This window comes from Bidens hawaiensis, unplaced genomic scaffold (genome assembly GCF_021521415.1).
Source record: "Bidens hawaiensis isolate Kalapana, Puna unplaced genomic scaffold, B.hawaiensis_p1.1 tig00007641_1, whole genome shotgun sequence".
Lineage (NCBI taxonomy): Eukaryota > Viridiplantae > Streptophyta > Magnoliopsida > Asterales > Asteraceae > Bidens > Bidens hawaiensis.
Genome location: NW_027491532.1, coordinates 831,692 through 855,871, shown reverse-complemented (window position 1 = coordinate 855,871; position 24,180 = coordinate 831,692). Strand labels below are relative to the sequence as shown.

General features: G+C 35.1%; 1 protein-coding gene across 1 annotated transcript; it reads right to left on the bottom strand.

Moving 5' to 3' along the window:
• Window positions 1-22,128: 22,128 nt before the first annotated feature.
• On the bottom strand, window positions 22,129-24,089 carry LOC143635674 (nicotinate N-methyltransferase 1-like). Its single transcript, XM_077103446.1, has 4 exons — window positions 23,812-24,089; window positions 23,076-23,500; window positions 22,917-22,981; window positions 22,129-22,425 (listed from the first exon to the last, which is right to left on the bottom strand). The coding sequence occupies exons 1-4, from the start codon at window positions 24,087-24,089 to the stop codon at window positions 22,129-22,131; spliced, it is 1,065 nt and encodes a 354-aa protein (XP_076959561.1).
• Between the last annotated feature and the right edge of the window lie 91 nt (window positions 24,090-24,180).

Here is a 24,180-nt window from a genome sequence, read left to right as displayed (position 1 = left end):
AATAGCTCATTATATCAAACTTCCACCAAAAGACTCAAAAAGGATTTGAGTGATTCCTACATTTGGCATTGTCGCCTTGGACACATAAACAAGAATCGTGTAAATACTCTCCAAAAGAATGGTCTTTTGAAAACAAACGAGTTAGGTTCGTTTGATGAGTGTGAATCTTGTATTCAAGGCAAGATGACCAAAGAGCCTTTCAAAGGTACAAATGAAAGGGCTAAGGACTTGTTAGGTATCATACATACGGATGTATGCGGACCTCTCAAGCCCACTAGTAGGAATAGTGAAAGGTACTTCATTACCTTTACCGACGATTTTAGTCGATATGGGTATGTGTATCTAATGAAACACAAACATGAAGCCTTTGAAATGTTTAAGGAATTTCAAAATGAAGTACAAAATCAGCTCGACCGAACAATCAAGGTACTCCGCTCCGATAGAGGAGGCGAATACCTAAGTGATGCTTTTCAAAGTCATCTTAGAGATTGTGGAATTGTTTCACAGCTCACTCCTCCTGGTACTCCTCAACATAACGGAGTATCCGAGAGGAGGAATCGAACACTGTTGGACATGGTTCGATCAATGATGGCACGAAGCTCACTACCACCATCATTTTGGGGATATGCACTACTTACAGCAGCTCGTATTTTGAATATGGCCCCGACCAAAAAGGTGGATCGAACACCCTATGAAGTGTGGCATGGAAAGGTTCCATCCCTTTCATATTTAAGGGTATGGGGATGCAAAGTTTATGTTAAACGTGACACCCCAAATAAGCTTGAGGCTCGATCCATCAAGTGTATCTTCATAGGATACCCAAAGGATGATATAGGATATATATTCTATGATCCTAATGAACAAAGAGTGTTTGTTTCACGCAAAGGATACTTCTTAGAAACTAAGTTCCTTATGGAAGGACCTAGTGAAAAGAGAGTGGAACTTGAAGAGGTTCAAGAATCACTAGATGATACACAGTTGGTCGATACTAGCTTTCAACACGAGGATGTTGAAGGTGATCAAATGGTTGATCATACACACGTTGCTCGCAGATCTAGTAGGGTTAGTCAACCTCCCGAGAGATATGGATTTCTCGTGGATGGTTGCTACTTGGTCGATTCTGATGAACCGATCTCCTACAAAGATGCTATGTCACAACCTGATTGTGAAAAATGGTTTGAAGCCATGAGCGCCGAGATGCAATCCATGCACGATAACCAAGTTTGGGAATTGGTTGATCGTCCACTTAACTCCAAACTAGTTGGATGTAAGTGGGTCTTCAAGAAGAAGACCGATATGCATGGAAATCTAGATACTTACAAAGCACGACTTGTAGCAAAAGGTTTCACACAAACTCAAGGGATTGATTATGATGAAACCTTCTCGCCGGTCGCGATGCTTAAGTCGATCAGGATATTATTTGCCATTGCAGCTCATTTTGATTATGAGATATGGCAGATGGATGTCAAGACCGCTTTTCTTAATGGATATCTTGAGGAAGATGTCCATATGGTTCAGCCTGAAGGTTTTGTCGATCCATCTAATCCTGACAAAGTATGTAAGTTAAGGAAATCAATCTACGGGTTGAAACAAGCATCACGGATGTGGAATCATCGTTTTAATGAAGAAATCAAAGCGTTTGGTTTCGTCCAAAACGGTGATGAGGCGTGTGTGTATAAATGGGCTAGTGGGAGTATAGTCATGTTCCTTATTTTGTATGTCGATGATATACTTTTATTTGGAAATGATATACCAAGTATGGAAAGCGTTAAAGCGTGGTTAAGTAGTCGTTTCTCAATTAAGGATCTTGGAGAAGCGACATATATCTTGGGAATAAAGGTCTATAGGGATAGACAAAGGAAATTGATCGGACTCAATCAAAGTGCATACATTGATAAAATCCTGAAAAGGTTCAGGATGGAAAACTCTAAGAAAGGTTTGGTACCTATTCCTAGAGGAACCGTGTTAAGCTCATCCCAAAGTCCTAGCTCTAAGGAAGAGCAGGATAGGATGAAGCATGTTCCTTATGCTTCGGCAATAGGATCTATTATGTATGCAATGATGTGCACTAGACCGGACGTCTCGTATGCTTTAAGCATAACGAGTAGATACCAGCACAACCCAGGTGACAGTCATTGGATGGCTGTCAAGAATATATTAAAATACCTTAGAAGGACTAAGGATATGTTTTTAATATATGGGTCTGGTGAGGAGGAACTCGTCGTAAAGGGTTACGTGGATGCGAGTTTCCAAAATGACCGAGATGATTCTCGGTCACAGTCGGGATATGTCTTCATTTTGAATGGAGGCGCTGTCTCTTGGAAGAGTTCGAAGCAGGATGTTGTCGCGTTATCCACTACAGAATCTGAGTACATCGCCGCTTCAATGGCAGCCCAAGAGGCTGCATGGATGAAAAAGTTCATCATGGATCTAGGGATTATCTCTACCATTCAGGAGCCCCTAGAGATATTCTGTGACAATGAGGGTGCTATTGCACAGATCAAGGAGCCTCGTGCTCATCAGAAAACGAGGCACATTGAGCGCAGATTCAACTACATAAGGGATGAAGTTGAAAAGGGAAAGATATGTATTCATAAAGTTCATACCGATCAAAATATTGCGGACCCACTCACGAAGCTCCTCGATAGGCCAAAGCATGAGGGTCATGTTTGTGCATTAGGACTTCGGTATTCTAGTGAGTGTATTTAATCTGTGTTTAGTGTTTGTATAAGAACGAATGTAATGGGTATCTCATGAAAATTAATTATGTTTAATTATTCAATGAGTTATGTTCTATATTTGCATGTTTAATCCATGAATGACTTATGTTGTTCTAAACGTCCGTAGTCGAACATACTTGTGGGAACAAGTATGAAGGTAAGACTATTATGAACCCGGATTGGTTGATATTCATGTGATGAATATAGGGCATAGGTTTGCCACCAAAGTTCATAGATATTTGTGGGATACAAATATTGGACTGACCTGCTCTCAAGGATCACTGCATGGAGTTAGTGTAACTGACCATAAGTAATCCTTGAGTAAAGGCGAGTATCATTGTGTCCTTTGACCTAAGATGCATATTGGATCTGGTCTTTCATCAAGTCTGATAACTTGACTCTCTTCTTTGTTATTTCGGTAACACGATAACGTGTAAGAAAGAGCTCAGATATCATACGAGATGTCAACAAGGGTGTATGCAGTCAAGATGGGATTTGTTCCTCTTATGTGTTGAGAGTTTAGATGTCTAAGGCCTGTTAAGTTAAATCATTGAGAGAATGATCACTCTGTGTCTCTTCGATTTGACAGGACATCTAGTAACAAAGGATGTAGTGATAAGACTTACCTATATCATATCAAGTATGGACTTGAAGGGGATGATGTTATTGAATGGCACTTAGTCAAACACACTAGGGATGGTGTCCTGTTGTTAGGCGGTATTCACCATTAGCATTAACTTCCTATGAGTCACGTGCAAGTGGGAGATTGTTGGAATACTGTATGCCCGAGACACATAATTAGGTTAATGTGGCTAGCCGTGTTTGATCCAAGTCGGGTCATACCCAATAACGAGTTAGACACACACCAATTATGTATTTGTTGAGATATGATCTATAAAACAAATACAGAACACAACACATTCAGAAATCGGGTTTCTGAATAATTACTTGAAAGTGTTAAATAAATTAATTGGTCAATTTATTTATTCAAATAATTATTATTGGAATGATTATTTAAACATGTGTTCTTTTATAAAATGGTTTATAAAAGATGGGATGTTTATATATTTTATAAGGTATAAAATATATATTATTTAGACATGTATGCCTTACACCCCATACACTTGGTCAAAGTTGGTAAGGACTTGATGGAGGTTGAGTAACTTTTACTTGACCAAAAACCTAACTTAAGATATGAATGAGATATGATCTCATTTATATAAAGATCAACATACTTTCAAGATATAATAAGTAACCACAACTCTCTCTTTCCCTCTAGCTTTTGGTTCGGCCGAAATCAAGAAACAAAAGAGGTTCGAGTCTCGGTTTCTCATGTTCAAGCTTCCTAACATAGCTCGGTGTGTGTTGGAGGCTCGGGGTATCTTCCGTTTGAGGATTTTCCCTTTGAAAGTCTAGCATCAACATCATCATCTTCTTCAACCATCAACTACATCTCTTAAGGAGTTAAGAATGTAAGTTTTACAAGCTTTGATAGTTTAGTTTTTCCGTATTATTTGATCCTTAGTCTCGGGTTTCTAATCTTAAGATTAATGGTAATCTTGAAACAAGAATAAAGGGTTATTCATAGATTAACCCACATATGAACTTGTAATATATATATGGATATATGTACATAAAGTTTATAGATAATCACGCTTCCGCCTTTTAATGACTAGTTAAATGATTAACTAAGTCTAAAATATCCATAGAAACCCAACACATCTGTTTGGCACTTCTTGGGGCGATTGCTTCCGCAATGTCCCTTGCAAACTTGGAGGTTCCCGCATTTGCAGCGGTTGGTCTGAAGGTTTTAGAGAAGTCACGTGGGTTTCCACCCGCGTTTTTTGGTTTGAAGGTTTCTCCAAAATTCCTTCTTGGTTGGAAGTCCGTTTCCTTACGCTTCCCTTTCGCCTTATGGCGAGGGTTTACGTCGGTGTCGGATTCCTCCGAATCATCGTCCAAGTACTCGCACTCATTGCTCATGTTGAGCTGTTGTCGAGTGCTTCCGAATTCGTCAGCCTGTTGGAGTGAACGTAAGCGTTCATCCAACTCAGCTTGGAATTCCCTTTGACGTTTTTCCGCCCACGCTTTAACTTGTTCAAGTGTTTGGCGGGGGGGCCTCATCTGTTGTCTTTCCACCTGGGTATCAATGAATCCCATGGGAGGATTGTTTACTGCACTTGCCCCGGCTCGGGTAACCGGGGTAGTGTTCGTAAAATTTACTGCACTTGCCCCGGCTTGGGTAACCGGGGTAGTGTTCGTAAAATGTGTGTATTCGCCGGTGTTCCCCCCCGTAGCTGGAGTTGTGGTTACCGGGGTTTCTTGGTTACTCTCCGACCTGGGGACCGGAGTAACGTTAACCATCTTTTCGGAGGTTTTGAAAAAACTGAGAGAATTAGTTCTAGCTTTTGTCCCACGGATGGCGCCAATGAAGAAACACTAATTGACCCCGGGCAGATTACGGATAATCTGGGGGTTAAATAGATGTTTCCCACGAGGGGTTAGGTCCGGCAAAGATGGTTCTTCTGATGACCTGCAAAACAGACACCGTGAGCTCGTCACTGAGAAGGGGGGTACCTCCTTGTGACCACCCTCCGGCGTGAGAATCAGACTAGATTGCTCTTGAATATAAGTGTATATTAAGAGATTGCTAGAGAAGATAAGATAATGAGATATCAGATAATGTAAGATAATGTGTCCATACCATTCCAAGGTGTTGGAGTATTTATAGCCGAAGGTAGGTTTCCAAGAAGGTACAGCCGGCTGAATAGTATTCCTGTTCTGCCAACTGTGGGCTACGCACATGCCATGCTGGTGGTTGGTGGGTAGGCAGCGGCTGATAGTGACCAGGCCGGCTGTATACTATTCCTTTTCCACCAACTGCAGGCTATGCACGTGCTACGACAGGTTGGTGAGTAGGCAGCGGCTGATAGTGACATTAAGTAATAGAGCATGCTGCTCGTTGTACTGTTGTCAGTGAGCTGTCGCAGCTTTGGTCAAATCTTTTGTCCATACCTCGTCAGGTACAGTACAAAAGATCCTCCAATAGCGTACGGACTGGCTTATTTGGGCGGGAGTTTTCCCGGCTTTGTGCGGGAGTATTCCCGGCTTGCTCACTCCTTCTTCAGGTGACATTACTGAATTATTAAGAGTTAAGTGCCTTGTGCGTGTAGCCTTGCTGCGCGGGTAGCCTTCCCTGATGGCTAGTATCCGTTGCTGCGGGAACAGGCGGAGTACGTCTACCATTGGGAGGCTTTTCCTGCGGGAACAGCTTGCGTATTGCGCGTAAGGACGTCACGTCTCTGAGCATGGTGGGTCCTGCGGATCCAGTTGGTTTCTGCGCAGACGTCTCTCTTCAAGGTGAGTCTTGCGAGTTTAGCCTTTGCGCAGACGTCCCTGTTGAAGGTGAGTCTTGCGGGTTCAACTGCGCAGACGTCCCTCTTTGAGGTGAGTCTTGCGGGTCCAACTGGGCTCTGCTGGGACCTACCTCTTCACTAACTTTAATTTTTTTATTTTATTATTATTTTGGGTTTGAAAATAGAAATAATCTCTGTGATTTCTTAATTTGCTTTTAGCTAATCAAATACTTTACTTTGTTAGGGTAAGAACTTCATCCCAAATTGCATAATTCAAGTGCGATGACAAAGATGCATCTACTTTTAAGTGTGTTATTTTTTATATTGGGCGTGTTGGTACTCAGGTGTACGAGTCAAAACGAGATTTCGTCCCTCAAGTTGCTTGGTGAAGCTGGGTTTGAAGGTTGAGTTTAAACCGCTGGGTTCATTTTTTATGTTTGCAGCGACTCCAAAGACTGGCAAACTAATGCATTTATGTTTCATTGGAGTATGTTTTATGAGAAAATGATTATGGTAATGTTGGATTTTGTAGGCTGAATTTGTGGAGGAATTGATAAAAGAATCTATAGTAGTTGTTCCTGGATGTGGTTTCTTTCATGACAAACATGATTATCATAATAGATTCATCAGATTTGCTTAGTCTTAGATGCTATTTTGAGCTCCGCAGCTCATAAAATGCATCATAAGTTGTGTAAGTGTGAACCAATATGTGACAAAATATGATTTATTTTGGGGCAAAAATATTTATTCAGTTTTATTGTTATTATAATTGTTCTTTGATGTAAATTGGTATCTTAACCAATCACCATACTACAAGACGAGATTCGATAAAAGCTAATTACATGGATGCTCTAAAAGATATGATCATCTTATTGTTTTTTTTTTTATCAATTTTGTTATAATTGTATGCACTCGTAACACGTTTGATTCTTTTCACTAATATAAAATAATTGTTATACTTCTTTAGTTAAAAATATCCAAATGCCATGTATTCAATAAATTGATCGGATGGTATAAATTTAAGAAGATTTAACGTTACTTAAAATACAATTTCAAATTTCAAAGATACATGTAGAGCTGGAAAGAAAAATGGTTAAGTGATCCAAAAGCAATTCTCAACCCGATCCGAATGGGTAGCAAAAATGATTTTGGTGAGATGTATTATTTGCTATTGGATCTTCGTCAACCAACTTAAAGGTTCTTGTGATTAAAATACATAAAAAAATATATAATTAAATAACTTATGATTCGTTTCCTCTCCCAACCCAACGGGTACGTATTGGTTCAGATTATTTCCAGCAAAATAGGTTAACCGTCGATGTTATTGACATGTCTATAAAAGAGGAAGGGGAGGTTCTTCTACATGTATTGACCAACTTAAGCGACTCAATACTGGCAATGTGACCCTCTAAAGAGTTTCTAAATTTTTTATTGAATAACGCCTTCAATGCCCTTTTGGGAAGGATGCTTGCAACAAAAGAAATGACTATACTCTATCCTTAAATATTCCACTAGAAAAGGCTACCAACAAAAATGAGTTTTATATTTTATCTCTTCTAATAATAAGTATTTTTATCTCTTCTAATAATAAGTACGTATTTGTGGTTAATTTATTTATGTAGCTAAGGTTGTTATATAAATTTCGTACTTTAGTATCGTAAAATATGTCGAACATAAATTTTGCTATATCAAACAGTGGTACCATAATGAAATGAATCACTGCCTGATCGAATTCGTATTGCATCCCCGTCACAAAGCGCGGGCTCATCTACTAGACACAAAGCCACACACCATTCTTTTTTGGTAACAGTATAACAAGCTGCTCTAATACTTTTGTAATACAAAGCCACACACCATTCTTTTTTGGTAACAGTATAACAAGCTGCTCTAATACTTTTGCAATGACACAATTGAGAAAATGTGATCTAAAAGTAACATGACAAAAATCTTATAATGAACCCGTTAACGAATTGTGTTAGTCCTTGCTACAAAAATCAAATGTGCATGTCCATTGTGGTAGAAAAAGTCGGGTTTTGATTTTTACCTTGATACTTTGGTTTATTACTCAAGACCGACCCGAACCCGATTCTTCTAAAGCTCGATTGAATCTGTGTTGTGTCCCAGCCGCAACGCGCGGGCTCTTTGCTAGTGTGTGTGTGTGTGTGTGTGTGTGTGTGTGTGTGTGTGTGTGTGTATAATGATGTGATGGGGCAAAATTAGGCTACAAACCACGACACCCTAAAATGAAAATTGCCCCCTGCTGACTGACGCCATGTGTAAAAAATCATCCCTTAGTGTAGCCCCTCCACTACACATATCCTTAACAAACTTTGACTTTTTGAAATCTATAATAATAAGCATTAAATTCTAATGAAAATTAATATCTTATGTCAAATGAAATTTCATCAATATTACCATATCAAATGAAATTGCATCAATATTTCAAGTATAAATAGAAGGTAAAATAAGTTATGTTTCTTGCAAGTCATTTTAATTTTAGAAGCCATGGCCCCGTACCCACCATGTGAAATTCATACCACCAAATATAATGAAAGTAATGGTGCTGGTGTTGTCACCCGTTGAGATCATTATGATGGACCATTGTGTCAACAGGGTTTGGGTATGGGGTAGTGAACCTAATGGTGCTGGTGTTGTGATTAAGGTCTCAAGGATAGGGTAGTGAAATGTGAACTTGAAAGTTTAAATAAATGGTTTGTAAACCATACATATATATAATAAATAAATATGAGAAATTTAGTATATGATATTTGCATCTGTTGGTTTTCTTTACACACTTATTCCAATATTACTTTTAAGTTTCGCAATAGATGCTAGACTTTTATATTATTATCTTCACTTGTTATGACACAGTAACAAACAAAAAAGTTAAATGATTAAATCATTTCACTTTGACATGGATAAAATCTGTTAATAATTTCGTATCATAGGCTTTCAATTCCATTAAAATTTTATCATAGGAATACCCGACAACCGCTACCTCAAACCGAATGCAAAGAAGAAAATTTGTGGAAAAATTGCGAGAAATTTTGTCCATAAGTTTATTAGCTTCATTTCGAAAATTTTAAGGTTGGGTTGTGTCCAGTCACAAAATAACCTATGATAGTATTGTAGAGAAAATCAATTATCTAAATAATCAAAATAGAAGCAGTTGAACCATCCATGAATCGTTTTAGTTATAAATTATAAGTCGTTGTCCCTAATTAATGTGTAATATGTTCATAATGAAAATGCAGCTAAATCGGTTCCATGACTCAAAACAAGAACACCGAGAAAAAAATTTAATTTGATTTCGAGGTCAAGGGAGAAAATAAGGGATGCCGTCTACACTTGTATAATTCTTCATAACATGGTTCTTGAGTACCAAGGTATGGTTATTTGTCAAAACTACTAAGTTGACGTCTCACGACCCGAATCGCAATCATCGATGATGAAAAACTCCAAAACATCGTATATATCAAGAACCGCGAGGTCCACGAAAACCTTCGTCATGAGTTGGCCGAGAATTTGTGAGCTAGACGTGCCAATGATCTTGTGCTAGACTAGTATTATTTGATACTTTTAATATTTTTATTCTAATGTAATATTAGTTTGTTTCTAAATTTAGAAGAAAAAATTAAATAAATAAGAAAATTTGCTGAAGTCACCGTTCGCCTAAACCATAACAGGCTCAAGTGGCTTTAGCACTGGCTTCAGCGAGTGTCCAGTCAACACTCCATGACACAATATTATTAGATGAATTCAGAATCCAGCTTTAACGAAAATATATATTCTTACTTTCCTTTATTGAAAAATTAGTTTTAAAGCTTCACAGCAAGTTAATTTATAAAACTAATAATCTTATTCAAATTCTATTTAGAGCATATATAATAGAACATACATATGAAATTATTTCACAATGGAGTAATCAGGAGGTTGTGTTTCAATCCATTTTTCAGTCATAATTTCAATAATTTGTGTACATAAAGAATGAACAGTGCCATCTCCAAGCGAACACACAAAATAGGCCCTTATATGTATTTATTTTTTCAAAATTGACGATAATTGTAATAACAATTAACAAAACAAGGTTATCGTAGCAGCAAACGATCGTGGAGTGGTGATCTAAATTTCTCCGATTATGAATTCAATTGTCGTCCCATGTTTTATATTTTGTTTCTATTAGATTTTTCATCAGACGTTTTTATTGTTTTAGTTGGGTTAATTGGATTTAAAATTTACACTATACGTTTTTTACCGACTGAATAAACACCGTTTTATTTTTTTAAACAAGTTAACTTGACGAAATTATACTTTGGGCATTGTTTCTGTACCGCAAGGAACCTAGCCGATACCAACCAAATTCGTGTCGCTTTTATCCTAAGCTATACATGTGGCGATATTGTTACATCCCGCCACTCGTATCACCAATATTGTTTGCTTTTGCTCCCGATGGATGGCACATCCAAGAACTCACGACTTGGTTTTTGGTTACCTTGGTAGAGACTTCCTTGGAGGTCAACCACCTCAGTACTACTTCTACCTTAGCATAATTAACTATGGAGCTCTCCTCTCGCCCACTAGCTTTAAGCCTAGAATGCGTTGGTAATTTTAGAAGCGAGGACATTACTTATGAACCAATGATCTCTCTTGTCCACAGCCGATGCGGTATTTTCATAGGGTGTACAATTGGTACATATTAATCTTTTCAGAAATTTCTGTATCGTTACAATCACCCCCACCTCCTTTGGGACTCATCGACCTGATGATGTTTGCCCCACCGCCCCAAACTGATCAAGAGTGGCTCTGATATCATTTGTAACATCCCGTCTCTCGTATCACCAATATTGTCCGCTTTGCCCTTGATGAATTTCCCATCCAGGGACTCACGGATTTTTTTTTAGTTGCCCGGGTAGAGAATTCCCAATAGGTCACCTATCCTATTACTACTTCCACCTAAGCACGCTTAATTGTCGAGCTCTCTTTTAGTCCACTAGCATTAAGCCTAAAACGAGTTATGTTTTTGAGAGGCAGACCATTACTTATGAACCAAGGATCTCTCCTGTCCACGACTGATGTGGTATTTGTCTAGGGAGGACAACTGGTCAATGCTAATATTCTTTGAAATTTCTTTATCATTACAAATATTATTTTAGTCTTTTATAGATTTATAATTTTAATTTAGTGCATGTGTCGTAATGAATTTAGTATGGTTTTCTTTTCCAAGTTAAAAAATAAAAATTATAAAAATAGCTTGTAAGAAATTCAAAGTTTGTTAGACCAATTGTGGGGCGATAATCGAGTAAATATTGCCCCAATGTAGCCCTCCACCCCCCCCCCCCCACCCCCGGCAGACGATTTTGCGCAATATTGGTTGGAGGCGACATACCTTTGTTGCCCAAACAACTTCTTTTTTTTTTTTAATGTTTTGTGTGTAAAACATACACACACACCCCCATACACACACACATATAATATATGTATGGAGAGGATCAAGAGAAAACTCACCTTTAAAGAGAAAACTTAAAAACACCTAAAGAATTATTTTTAATTAAAAATAAAAAAATATTTTCAAAATTCTATTTTAGCCATTATTCTTATATTTTTTTATATTTCACTCAAAAAAAATTAAAAAAAAACCCCGCTGTAATGCACATACGTATTACTGTGCGATACCGTTGTATTACACATGTTTATTACTATGTATTTTTGAGTTTAATAGTGTTTTATTGCATATATTCAATATTTGTGTATTGTATATGTGTAGTAGTTTTGTATTATATGGAAAAAAAATAATAATAAAATAAAAGTCGATGTGCTGGACAAGTGCGTTAATGTCGTATTACACATACGTACTAATGTGTATTCGATGTGTGAATTTGTCTTATATTGCATATATACAATCAATGTTGTAAAACTCCCGAGTAGGCGGCCGAGTACTCCCCGATTACTCCCCGCCTAGATTGAGTACTCCCCGCCTCAGCCGAGTACTCTGTAGGTATTTTCCGAGTAATCCCCGACTATTCCCGAGTAGTCGCGACTCCCCTATCGACCGCCTAGGACCGCCTAACGACTTTTACAACCCCGCCTCAGCCGAGTACTCTGTAGGTATTTTCCGAGTAATCCCCGACTATTCCCGAGTAGTCGCGACTCCCCTATCGACCGCCTAGAACCGCCTAACGACTTTTACAACCTTGTATACAATAGTGTGTATCAAATATGTGCAATAGTGTTGTATTCTATGCAATACAAACAGTTTTGCATATATGCAATGCACACTATTACACATGCGCACTATACCGACGAGGTTACCGACAAATTTTTTTTTTTTTTAACCAATAACAACATATAAGAATAATGGAAAAAAAAGAAACTTTAATAAAAAAAATTTTTAAAAAGTTAAAAATAGTTTTTTAGGAGTTTTCTCTTTAATAGGAGTTTTCACTAGATTCCACCCCTATATATATATATATATATAGGTAGGCAATGTATAGAATGAAAACTCATTTGAGTTAAAAAAACCCGTGAAAAATGTTGTGGTTAAGAATTTCAAGGATGCTGACAGATGGATACCTCAAAAGAATCCTCGCAGTGCATTACAGACAAACATGATCCTCATAAAGTTTCGCTAACAATTATCATTATCCTTTCACTATTATCTTAGTCTTGCAGATAACGGTCAACAATTAATATTTAGCTGAAGTCTCGGTCGAAGCATTGAAGATTATGGATGTTGGAGGGAGTTACAATTCATTTATGACAAGGATGTGCAATTTGTAACCGTTCCATGATCCTCTCCAGGGCTATCTAACATCTAACATCTAACAATCTAACATCTAACAATCATATTAAAGCAAGATATTGTATGCACATGGCATTCAACTAGCCCATTCACCTAGGTTGCCACTTCATCAATTTTCCTAAAATACAATTTCCACATAATGATCTTTTATATTTTATTCAAAATTCCTCGAAACATCATAGGAAACACGGACCCGGATTTTTTTTTATAACTCGGATTAATCATTATATTCTAACTTGTTTCCATTTCTAATTCCATCTCCATCAACCCTAATCTCATGCACTCATCATTGACGCTCTGAATCGCCAATCATCTCAACCGTAAACACGGTAATTCCGAACCTACATCTTAATTCTATGTGAAGATTACTCAAAAAGTCAAAATCCATCAATATGTTCTAATTATTTAGGTTTTGTAGATTCTGTTGATTAAATCTTAAATAGAAGGAATATTGATTCAAGACAGGTGATTGTCGCTATGTTGTTTATGTTTTGTATCAATTTATAAACGGGATTTCGTGTATGATAACATTACTGTAGAACCATCAATATTTTAGGTTAATTTAGAGTTTGTAGATTGAATCAATTTAGGGTTTTAAGGTTTGAGTTTTTTTTTTTCTAGAAAAATAGGTTTTTTACTTATTTAACTCATTTGGCACTAAGCTTTATAGACGAATCACCATACAATTGCTGTTTAAGATTACAACAAATAAATTCATCACTCTGTTTATCATAATTTAGAGATTGTATGTTCAATGGATTTTTGGTTTTCTTTTTTTTTTTAGTTAAAACAAAGGCCATTTTTGTGCTTTAATTTAAACTTTATTTTGTTATTATATTTGTATAATTTATGATTATAACTTATATCTGTAATTTTTTATGAACCTGAATCTCAAATTAAAAATCAATATTTACACGATTACACTGAGTTTTTTTATCTCATATTAGGACATCCCAAAAACTAAGTTGTAAAAATAATATTGATCAATATATTCAAATTCGTTAAAGATCTTATTATAGTATGTTAAAGGTTATCTTTATACTATTTAAATATATGAAAATTTATTTAATAAAATAAGCTTTGAGTATGTTTAATTTTAATGATTTGAAATTTGAAAAATACTATTTCTCTTAAAAATAACAGCCGTTGACTTTTAAATTTCCTTAAGTTTTGTGTATAATTATTCTTCAAATTATTATGATATTTAAACTCTTTATATTTTTACAAAGTTTACTATTTATTATATAAGATACATGCAAAGATAGATTCTTCGCATTGTTTCCTCTATCTGCATCTCAAGCTACTCTCTGCAAAGCAATTAAGTACTTCATTCAAACTTTCTTTACCTAACATATAATTACATTTCATTGTTATGTATATTTACGGTCTAAACACTATGTTTTCACCTTTCAATTAATATATGTGTTTTCTTTAGACTCATGATATGACTTAGGTGGTTCCTTTAATGCTTCAGAGAACTGAGTATGAAGCTTTTAGTTATTATTATTATTGCATCTGTATATATGTTGTTACCATATTCGCATGTAGAATTTGTGAAGAGTGGAATTTCTTTTTATTGTATGATAAAGATTGTTATAATGATGTTTTAAAATTTTATTTCAATTTTTATCAATATTCGGTGTTGATTTTGCCTCCTTTTACATTTTAATTAATAATTAACATATAATTTTGGATAAAAGTATTAATTTTGTGCAGGGGGGCAAAACATTAATTTAAGTGTTGATCAAATTAGTAGTTTATGTTAAGGTCAAAATGATAATTTATTAAAATGTATTGAATATACTACATTCAACGGTAAGTCCGATATTTACTTTTTTCAATATGATTGTTGCTCGATCGATAGTATTATCTTTTGCTAATTATGTCTTGCATTACCAGAGAGAATGTAGAATTGATTTAAATTTATTTTATTTTAACCTAGAGTTTGAGGAAAGAATGCATGATGTATAAGCAAGGCCCGAGTCATTTGCCAAATGGCGATTTTCTTGAAAGCCATAAACAAAAGGTGGTTGTTGCTTCAAAATGAATAGAGAACTAGAATTTGTGTGTTAATTCTTACGATGTATATAATATTTTGAACATTTATAGTGGTGTTCTCTTACTGTGATTATTTGTCAAATTTAATCTCACTACATGAGCTTCAAATATTGTCCGAACATCTGAATCGAAACAATACTAAATCAGTATTTTCCACAATACCCCCTGTAGCAAACAAACTTAAAACTACAACGTTGACTGTGAGAAGTCAAACCATATTTACCATTATGCAAATATTGATCAAAACCCAAACACATTATGTTACCCGTAAGACTTGTAACTTTTCTTTGACCCGGGACATTTTCTGTGAATAAAAATTGTCTATCAACTATAACCAATAAAACCAGTTATTTGGGTTTTGGCAATGCACATGGATATCTTACCTTTTTTTTGCATAATTCTACTTTATAACTATAAACTTAAAAACTAGACAATGCCGTACTATATAGATTTTGAAGAATTTCATCCTACAAGTGCACTTTACTTCTAGCTAGTCACATAAATTTGACCATCTGGTTATGTGATGTATTAATAGGTAAAATTTTGAAACATGTATAAATTGTCCAAATTGTATTTTGGTATTGTCAAAATGACACGATAATCACTCAAATAAACATTAGTTGTTTTGGACCATAACTGTTTTAATTCGACTTGGTCTATATTTTGTACAAACGTAACTCTTTTGATAAATTTGTATATGTTTTGTTGGATGCAGGCATGAGGAATAATAATTTTTTATGATTCTTAGTTTTATAAAACATAATCTGGTGCTTAGATAATATATTCACTAATTATTTTTCTTAGATAATATATTCACTAATTATTTTTCTTCTTAATACATTGACAATTGGTAAATAACAAGTAGTTATTATTAACAATATTGTTTCGTTGATACCTGGTTAAAAATCAAAGATCATTCAAGTTTTAAACATCTTTTTTATTCACGTTTAAATATTTTCCACCCGTATAGCGCACATGTCTATATCCTAGTTAATGCCACTATTGCCACTTATTGTCATGTTATCTGCGTTATTATGTGTCGGCGATTAAATAAGATAATATATTAATAGAGTGGTAGGCTTAAACAGAAGATGGACCTAGAATCTAAAGTATGGACTAATGAGTGTTTTGGGCCTAAGGTCTATTGGCTTAGAACGTAAATAACCCTTAAACCACCATAAACCCTAGATCTCATATTCCCCACCTTTTCATATTTGACAAACACCTCGAGAAAACACAAACACATAGCCGTTACTCCTTTACGTCGCGTTTCGGATTCAAAGGCAAGAGATTCAAAGTTGTTTTGTGTCTGTCCATATCAAGTGACAAAAAATCCAGCTAGGCCAAGTTGTTCAAGACCCAAGACTAAACCGAACCATTTCAGACACGTTTCATAGCGAACGCTTGTTGATTTAGGCTCGGCTCGTTTAGTATTTATAGATCTAACTAAAACCAAGCTTTAAAATCGATAAAGGTTCGAACTTTATCATAAACGAGCTAGATCTTAGTCGAGTATAATATAGAAAAGAGATAGTAATAATAGATAAACGAGTATAATATAGAAAAGAGATAGTAATAATATAGAAAAGAGAACTTTATCATAAACGAGCTAAAACTTTAATCTCAATTTCTCGAGGTGCCGAACAAGGGGAAGCAGCAGCATCATGATTATATATTGAGGAAAGTATTCAGGAAAGACGGGCCTCCACTCGGCGTGGAGTTTGATCATCTTCCTTCTAATGCTTTCCAATTGTGTCACGCCAAAGGTAATTCTAATTTCTAATTATTTTATTTTTATTTAGTTTAGTGATTCATTTGTGTCCAGAAGGATTTAGGTAGCGTTTGGTATATATGAATGAGAGGCGGAATAGAATAGACCATTATGATGAAATAAAAAAAAATGTGTTTGGTTGGTCAATGAAATGGAATCACCCGTTACTATGTCAATCTCATTCCCTCTAAAACACCCCAAATTCATTCCATCCACCCCCCTTGGTTTTTTTTTTTCCATTTCATCTCACTTTCACACTATGTCACCTCCACCACCCTCCCACCACCAATACCCATTGCCCACCACCACCGCCCGCCACCACCCACCACCGCCACCGCCTCCGCCTCCGCCACCGGCCACCACCACCACCCTCCTCCGCCGCCCGTCACCACCACCACCCACCTCCGTCGCCACCACCCACCACCACCTACCAGCGCCGCTCAACACCGCCACCACCAACCATCACTCCCGCCATCACCACCACCGCCCACCACCGTGACCACCACCACCACCCACTATTAGCACCACCTGCCACCACCAACAATCGCTCCTGGCTCCCGCTCATCGCCACTGCCTCCCACCACCATTACTATTCGCCGCCCATCACCACTGCCGCCCACCACCACCATCCCACCGCCACTCACTACCATTTTTATTTTATTCCAGCTTTTCTAGCTTATCAGAAAATAAAGACTAATAATTCATTTCATTCTCACATGGTAACCAAACATGTCAATGGAAAGTAATTATCTATTCCATTACCTCGTCCATTCCATTACCCCGTTCATTTCATTCCATCGCCTATTCCATTACCCCATACCAAACAGACCCTTAATTGTTTCTAAAGATACCGTTGTCAATCTGTTTAGGCGTCTTGTATTATTATATTTTTATTCATACTGTCATTGACCTAAAACGATAATTAGATTAGTTGTGAGTCGTTTTTTCAAGCTCAGGCTCAGCTTGTTTGTTATTTAATAATAATTAGTTTATGTTTCTAATGATGATATATATAGATACACACACACATAGAAAGAAAGAGAGAGAAAAAAAACCTTAAATGAGCCTAAACTCGGTGTAAGCTTGGCTATAAAGTGTGAAATTAAAACATAGAAGTGCAAAATAGGCAAAAACTTGAAAATACACAAGGCTCATTAAGGCTTGATGAGCCTTAACGAGCTTCCTATGCACGGCTCAAGATCGAACTCGATAAATGAACGAGGTTTAATTGAGGTTCAGGCTCAGCTCGTTTCAAGCTTTTTATCGATCTGATCTCGAGTAGCTCACTAGCAACTCTGCTTGTTTGCACCCCTAATCGTTATCAATTTTATTACTGAACACATAATATTGCCCTTTTGACTTTGTAACATGTTAATCACTCATGCTTGTTTGAATAGTAGAACAGTTATGCAATACTTTCTAAACTGAGCATGTGATCGAAACATGAGTTTATATATCTATTTTAGGCCTGCCTACTGATGTTCTTATGGTTCATATCTCGGTATTTCTTTTGGTTTTGCTTATTTTTGGCATATGGTTTGTTGACAAATATAGTAGGTTATAGATGGATTTAGTGAATTCATTTTTTTAGGAATCAGCAGCAGTATCAATGAAACATTTTGAAGCACTTGCCATGGTTGTGTGGACATTGATTATGATGACAAAACCACCTACCCAACGGAAAAAAAAGACCAAAAAACGACAAAATGTGACGGTTTGTCTTTATTTCCTTGGTCTTTTCATACAAATCGGTGATTTTTGATCACATATGAAAAGGTATGGTGGTCATTCATTAGTAGAGGAGGTTAGTAAACAAAGTAAAAAAGAAGTCTTCAATTAGAAGTAAAAATGTATTATTAATGTATATGAAGGCGCCTACTAAATGAGTCTGCATTTATTGCTGATTATTATTTTTTTTTTTGTTAAATTTTAAAGGCGATATGTGAACAAGTTGAAATGAAAAAGCAAACACGTAGCGAAACATGTGAAGGACTTCAAATATTCGTCAATAACAATATAAACATAATTTAGATGTTTGATTATGTTTATATTCGTTTGTTTTGACCCAAATCGTTTTAACTCGACCAAATTTTGAAACATTTTGTTTGTTTAATGGGGGAAGCAAAACCGAGTACAAGGATGCGAATTTTGATGCTGTTCGAGAAGAGTGGTTAAGTTATGCATCACAATTTATTTTCCGTTAGTGATATATATATATACTAATTTTAGAGCTCGTGTCATACACGGGATAATTCAAATTATAAAATTATAAGTAAAACAAATAATTACATAGCATATATGAAAAAAAAAATGTATTACATTTATGCTTGTATCTATACAATGTGTACATAAATTGATTTTATTTATATCACAAAATAATTTTTTTAAATGAACTTAATAAAAAAATGCCGTGCAAAATCGTACACGAGAATGCTTCTTTCTATTGAAAAATTCATTCTCGGTGTCATATATATATAATTGAAAGAATTTTGGTTATGAACAAATTTCGAAAATAAGACTTCTCATACGATAGTAGTTCTAACAACTCAGTCTAAATACAAAAGAGGCGTTACCTTTATTGATATATTTATCAATTTACCACCCATCAAAAGGAAAGTAAAAATTTTCATTTTTGACCCATAACAAATTTTGACCTAAATGTAGTTAACTTGTACCAAAACAATCTATTTACCAACTTTTGACCCATAAAATCAAATTTAACTTTCACAAAAAACCCGAAACAATTTCATTTGAGAAACATGATTTGTTGTTGATTTTTAGAATTTACCAAGTATTTTTAAATATATGGTAAAACAATATGTTAATATTTATATTTATAAAAATATATAGATAGTATATAAATATAGTGTAAAATGAAAGTAAATAATTATTGATTTATTACATATATTAGGGTATATTACTTTTGGAGGGAAAAAATAATGAGAATTAATCAAAACATGAAAAATGTTCACATTTATTTTACTTTATTAGAATAGGTAGACATATATATATATATATATATATATATGCTTTTGAAACTTAACAAATTAATACCTTTGCTAACTTGGGAATATTTGTAATATTTGGACTTACGATGTCTAATATATATAGTTTTGATGCTATATAAATTTTTTTTTGAATATACGATGACACGCATAAATGCTAGTCGTAAATTAGTGTCATAAATATGAGTAACGAAAGCGTGTCTTACATGCATGTTATAAACGCGTGTCACAAATGAGTGTCATTAAAGCGTTTCACGTAATATGACACACAGTTGCGTGTCATATTTCATTTATGACTGAGCTTCAAGGATACGCATTTACATGTCATCTATACCCATCAATGACACGCAATGCATATCGTTAAAGGCCTTCCTTCTAAAAAAAAGTCAAAAAACAGTGTTCTAACTATAGAAAAATAAGTATAAAATTGTGACACAACGACCACCATAACAACAGCTTATGATCTAATAGTGAAATACAGAGACGAAGTTTTTATAACAATGATAACTAGATTGGATAGAATAGTTATTCTCTCTATATATAAGATACAAATATTCTCTCTAGTGTATCTTGAATGTAAGAGAAATTACAGGTATGAAGTTATTGCGTGGTGGCGTTATGGAATTCCAAAAATGAAAGTGTATTTCAAGCAAATGATTCATGAAAAAAATCTTAACTTAAGATGATTATTTATTATTTTTATCTTTGGATTCGTAATAAGAATAATAAGATTAATATTACCTGAATCGCGTGAATGAAAAATCCACTTTTATATATGTAACTCCATTTTGATTTTGGTTCGACCTTTTCTAACCAATTTCGGTTGGTTATGATATAATTTTCTTGTTGTTAAAAAAAAATAAATAAAAAGAAATTACATACAATTTTCTGTATATAAATTAGGGGTACTATAATTCACAAACATTTTTTTGGTGTAATGTACTAGCCAAAGTATCTTTTTTTCATATTACGTAAATTCAAAATCATTCAATTACAACAGAGATGCGGGTAAGCAAACAATAAGCTGCGTCACAACCTTATTATTACATGCATGCATAAGTTGCATTCACTATTGTCCCTATAACTATATATATATATATATATATATATATATATATATATATATATATATATATATGGTTAGGTTAAAATAAAAACTCATTTGAGTTGTGAAAACTCTATAAACTAATTTTCAACCACATGTTTTTAATTAAAGTTTAAATCTTGTGGTCAACAATTAAAGTTAATAAAAAATATAAATATAATTTTTCTCTCTCCTTAAAACATATACAAAAATTTTTAAAAAAATAGCAAAACAATTTTGTTTTTGACTTTTTGATGTTTTGTATTAAATGTTACAAGATATATTACGTGTGCAAAAAAACAAAAAAAAACGATGTTACATGGGGTTTTCACAGCTCAAGTGAGTTTTCAATCTATACTTCCTCTATTTCTTTTGAGAACCACTTTAAGTTTTAAGAATTCGAAAAAACTCATCTAACAATTTTTTTTTTTGAAATTTTTTTACATATATGTAATATGTAGATTACATATACGTAAAAAACTTGCAACATATTTTACACACTGAATTGACTTTTTTACATATGTGTAACTAACGTTTACACTAATGTAATCACCAAACGTCTTTATTCTCTCACCAAATTTATTTTTTAATCAGATTTAATCTTAGCTACATATTTTATACCCATTTAAATGATTGTGTGGTTCATACTGTGTTCTTAAAGTTCTCACAACTCATCAAGTTCTCAAAATATATGCAATAGAGTGTATTGCATATATAATAGAGTGCAATAGAGTGTATTGCATATATACAACAGGCATAGCCAATGAGTTGTTCCCAAAAAAAAAAGTTGTTGATGTAATGCATATGTCTAATAAAGTGTATTGCAAATACACTTTTATTGCATATAATACAGCACGGTTGTATTATACAATACACACTACTTAATGCATGCAAATATACAACACTATTGGTTGTATATAATACACACTATTGCATATAATATAACACTATTATACATATACAATACAAACAATTGCATATGTGTTATTCAACACTATTACACATTGTAAAATGTACACTATTGCACATACGTATATATAAAAAAATATTTATGTATTTCAAATGTGCACTACAACTAGTTTTTTTCTTTTTTTTCTTTTTTTTTATTTTAATTTTTTTGTAAATAATAACAACATATAAGAAGGATGAAAGAAAAAAAATTTGAAAATATTCTTTCTTAAAATAATTAAAATATTTCTTTATTTGTTCTCTGGTTCTCTTTTTAAAGAGTTCTATCTTGATATATATGTTGCTAATATTCATTACAAATACAATAATCATGATCGTCCAAAGACGGCTTAGTGGTTAAACAAAAAGTTGAAATAAAAAGGCTTATTATTTTTTAAACTCAATGAGAGTGAAATAGTCAAAATAAATAGCTCTGAAACTCGTAAAACCAGCCAACTTGCCAAGTTCACGAAACTCGTCTTCAGTCCGATGTTTGCCCTTGGCACGGTACATGGTCATCACATATATGTCAGCTCCGAGCAAGGCTCGGGTACAGCTAGTATCATCAGTGTGACAGGGCAACACCGGCTCGCATGCAATCAACTTACCTCCATCTGGAATTGCTTTAAAACAATTTATCATAATTTGCCTTACCTCGTCATCAGTAAATATTACTAGCATCCACTACAACCAAAAAAATAAATAAATAAATAAATAAATTGTTTAATTTAGATATAACATATTTTAATCTATTTACATATATATTAATAATCAACTTTCTAAGCCATAAATAGTTTAATTTCGAATAGTGATAGTCATGCCATGCACTCATAATTATCATTTGTTTTAAAAGTATTTTAATTTCGAAACACTTATGTCTAGTATATATTTGCGCGCCTTAACTTCACATAAGCATAGCATCACCTACTTTATCCTATTTTATTCTCTCGCCATAAGTCTAAGGAAACGTTTAACCCCTTTTACCGATCTTTATATAATGTAAAATTGACTCTTATATTATTATGTGCGTGCGCCGTGCGTGTAGAGGATTTAAAGCACATTAACATTTTAATCCACCTTTCATTTAGCCCATGAAGAAAATGATATGCCACTCGTTAATCATTACCAACTCAATTTTAACGCCCTAAACATTAAAGTATACCCGTGGATCTTACCTTCATAAAAATTGCATCACCCTTAGGAATGAATTTGAGCATGTCACCACCAACATGAGTCACACCTGCACACAAAACTCACATGTTTACTCTTTATGTTTGTGGCGGTGTTTTATGTACGTGCATTGAATATCACGTGATATCTATGTCAGTACCGACCATGTAATTTTGGAGCCTTTGCAACCACCTCAGGCAAGTCGAAATTAACACCTTCTTTGATATGAGAATGCTTCTCTAGAATCATCCGCAGGCTATCCCCTGCACTACCACCAACATCTACCAAACGTTCGACGCCGTTAAACCCGTCGTAGCTTTCTAGAATCGGCTTCATAAAGTGAGCGGATAAACCCGACATTGCCTTTCGCATCAGTTCATTCATCTCCGGTCTCTTCTCGTACATCGCGTACGCCGTTTCGCCACCATTCGCCTTCACGAAAGGCTCCGTGGACGAATCCAACACCGCCTCGTGCACCGCTGGCCACGCCTTCATCAACTCTTGCTGGTGGTGTTGTAGAACGTATGAACCGTACGACAAACCGTTTCCATCCGTCACTAGCGTCTTTCCAACATCCGTCAACGAGTATCTTTCGTAACACAAGCAAGAATATTATTTTTGTACGTTTTTAGACTTTCTTATGAGTTGTTTTCAGAACCGGAACGAATATCGAACCGGTAATACTATTGGGTCCACAGGACCGGATGACATGACAATATAGAAAATATTGTCCTTGGGGTTTTTGAAACGTAATACATACCATTAATGTTTACATCATATCCGACTGGAAAAATGGCTACTTTTGGTTTTTTTTTTTCCCCAAAAGTATGGCTGAAGTTGGAAAATGACGGTAAAAACGACTATTTTAGAAAGTAACAAAGATAATATTAACATGTATACCTTCGTTCTAAAGCGTGGATGTGTTCGTTAAAAACTCCATAACTGGTAAGCAACCGGAGAATACGCTGAAGGTTTTCTGGATCCCCGCAACCTGAAGGGAGAATACGGGTGAGGATCTCCGAGGCGGTGAGTGGCGTGTTTGAGCCATTTTGCCATATGGAGTCAGCTACGTTGAGACGAACAACCGCATTTAGTGACATAGGTACACTTGTCATGTTCACCAGCTCCATGAACGCCAGCCTAGCTTCTTTGCTGATGACCGCCTCTTGGTTATCCATTTTAGGCAAAGATGCATTGAGTTGAGAGATGTTGATCGAATGCCGTCCATATATAGGACAGGATGGGGGCTATTTACTCTTTTCATTTTTT

Excerpts from the sequence above, each read along its gene's own strand:
- LOC143635674 (XM_077103446.1), bottom strand. The coding sequence starts at position 24,089 with ATGGATAACCAAGAGGCGGTCATCAGCAAAGAAGCTAGGCTGGCGTTC. Across the intron at positions 22,982-23,075 it reads AAAGGCTCCAAAATTACATG|GTGTGACTCATGTTGGTGGT; the intron begins GTCGGTACTGAC and ends TTTTGTGTGCAG. Across the intron at positions 22,426-22,916 it reads GTGATGCAATTTTTATGAAG|TGGATGCTAGTAATATTTAC; the intron begins GTAAGATCCACG and ends TTTTGGTTGTAG.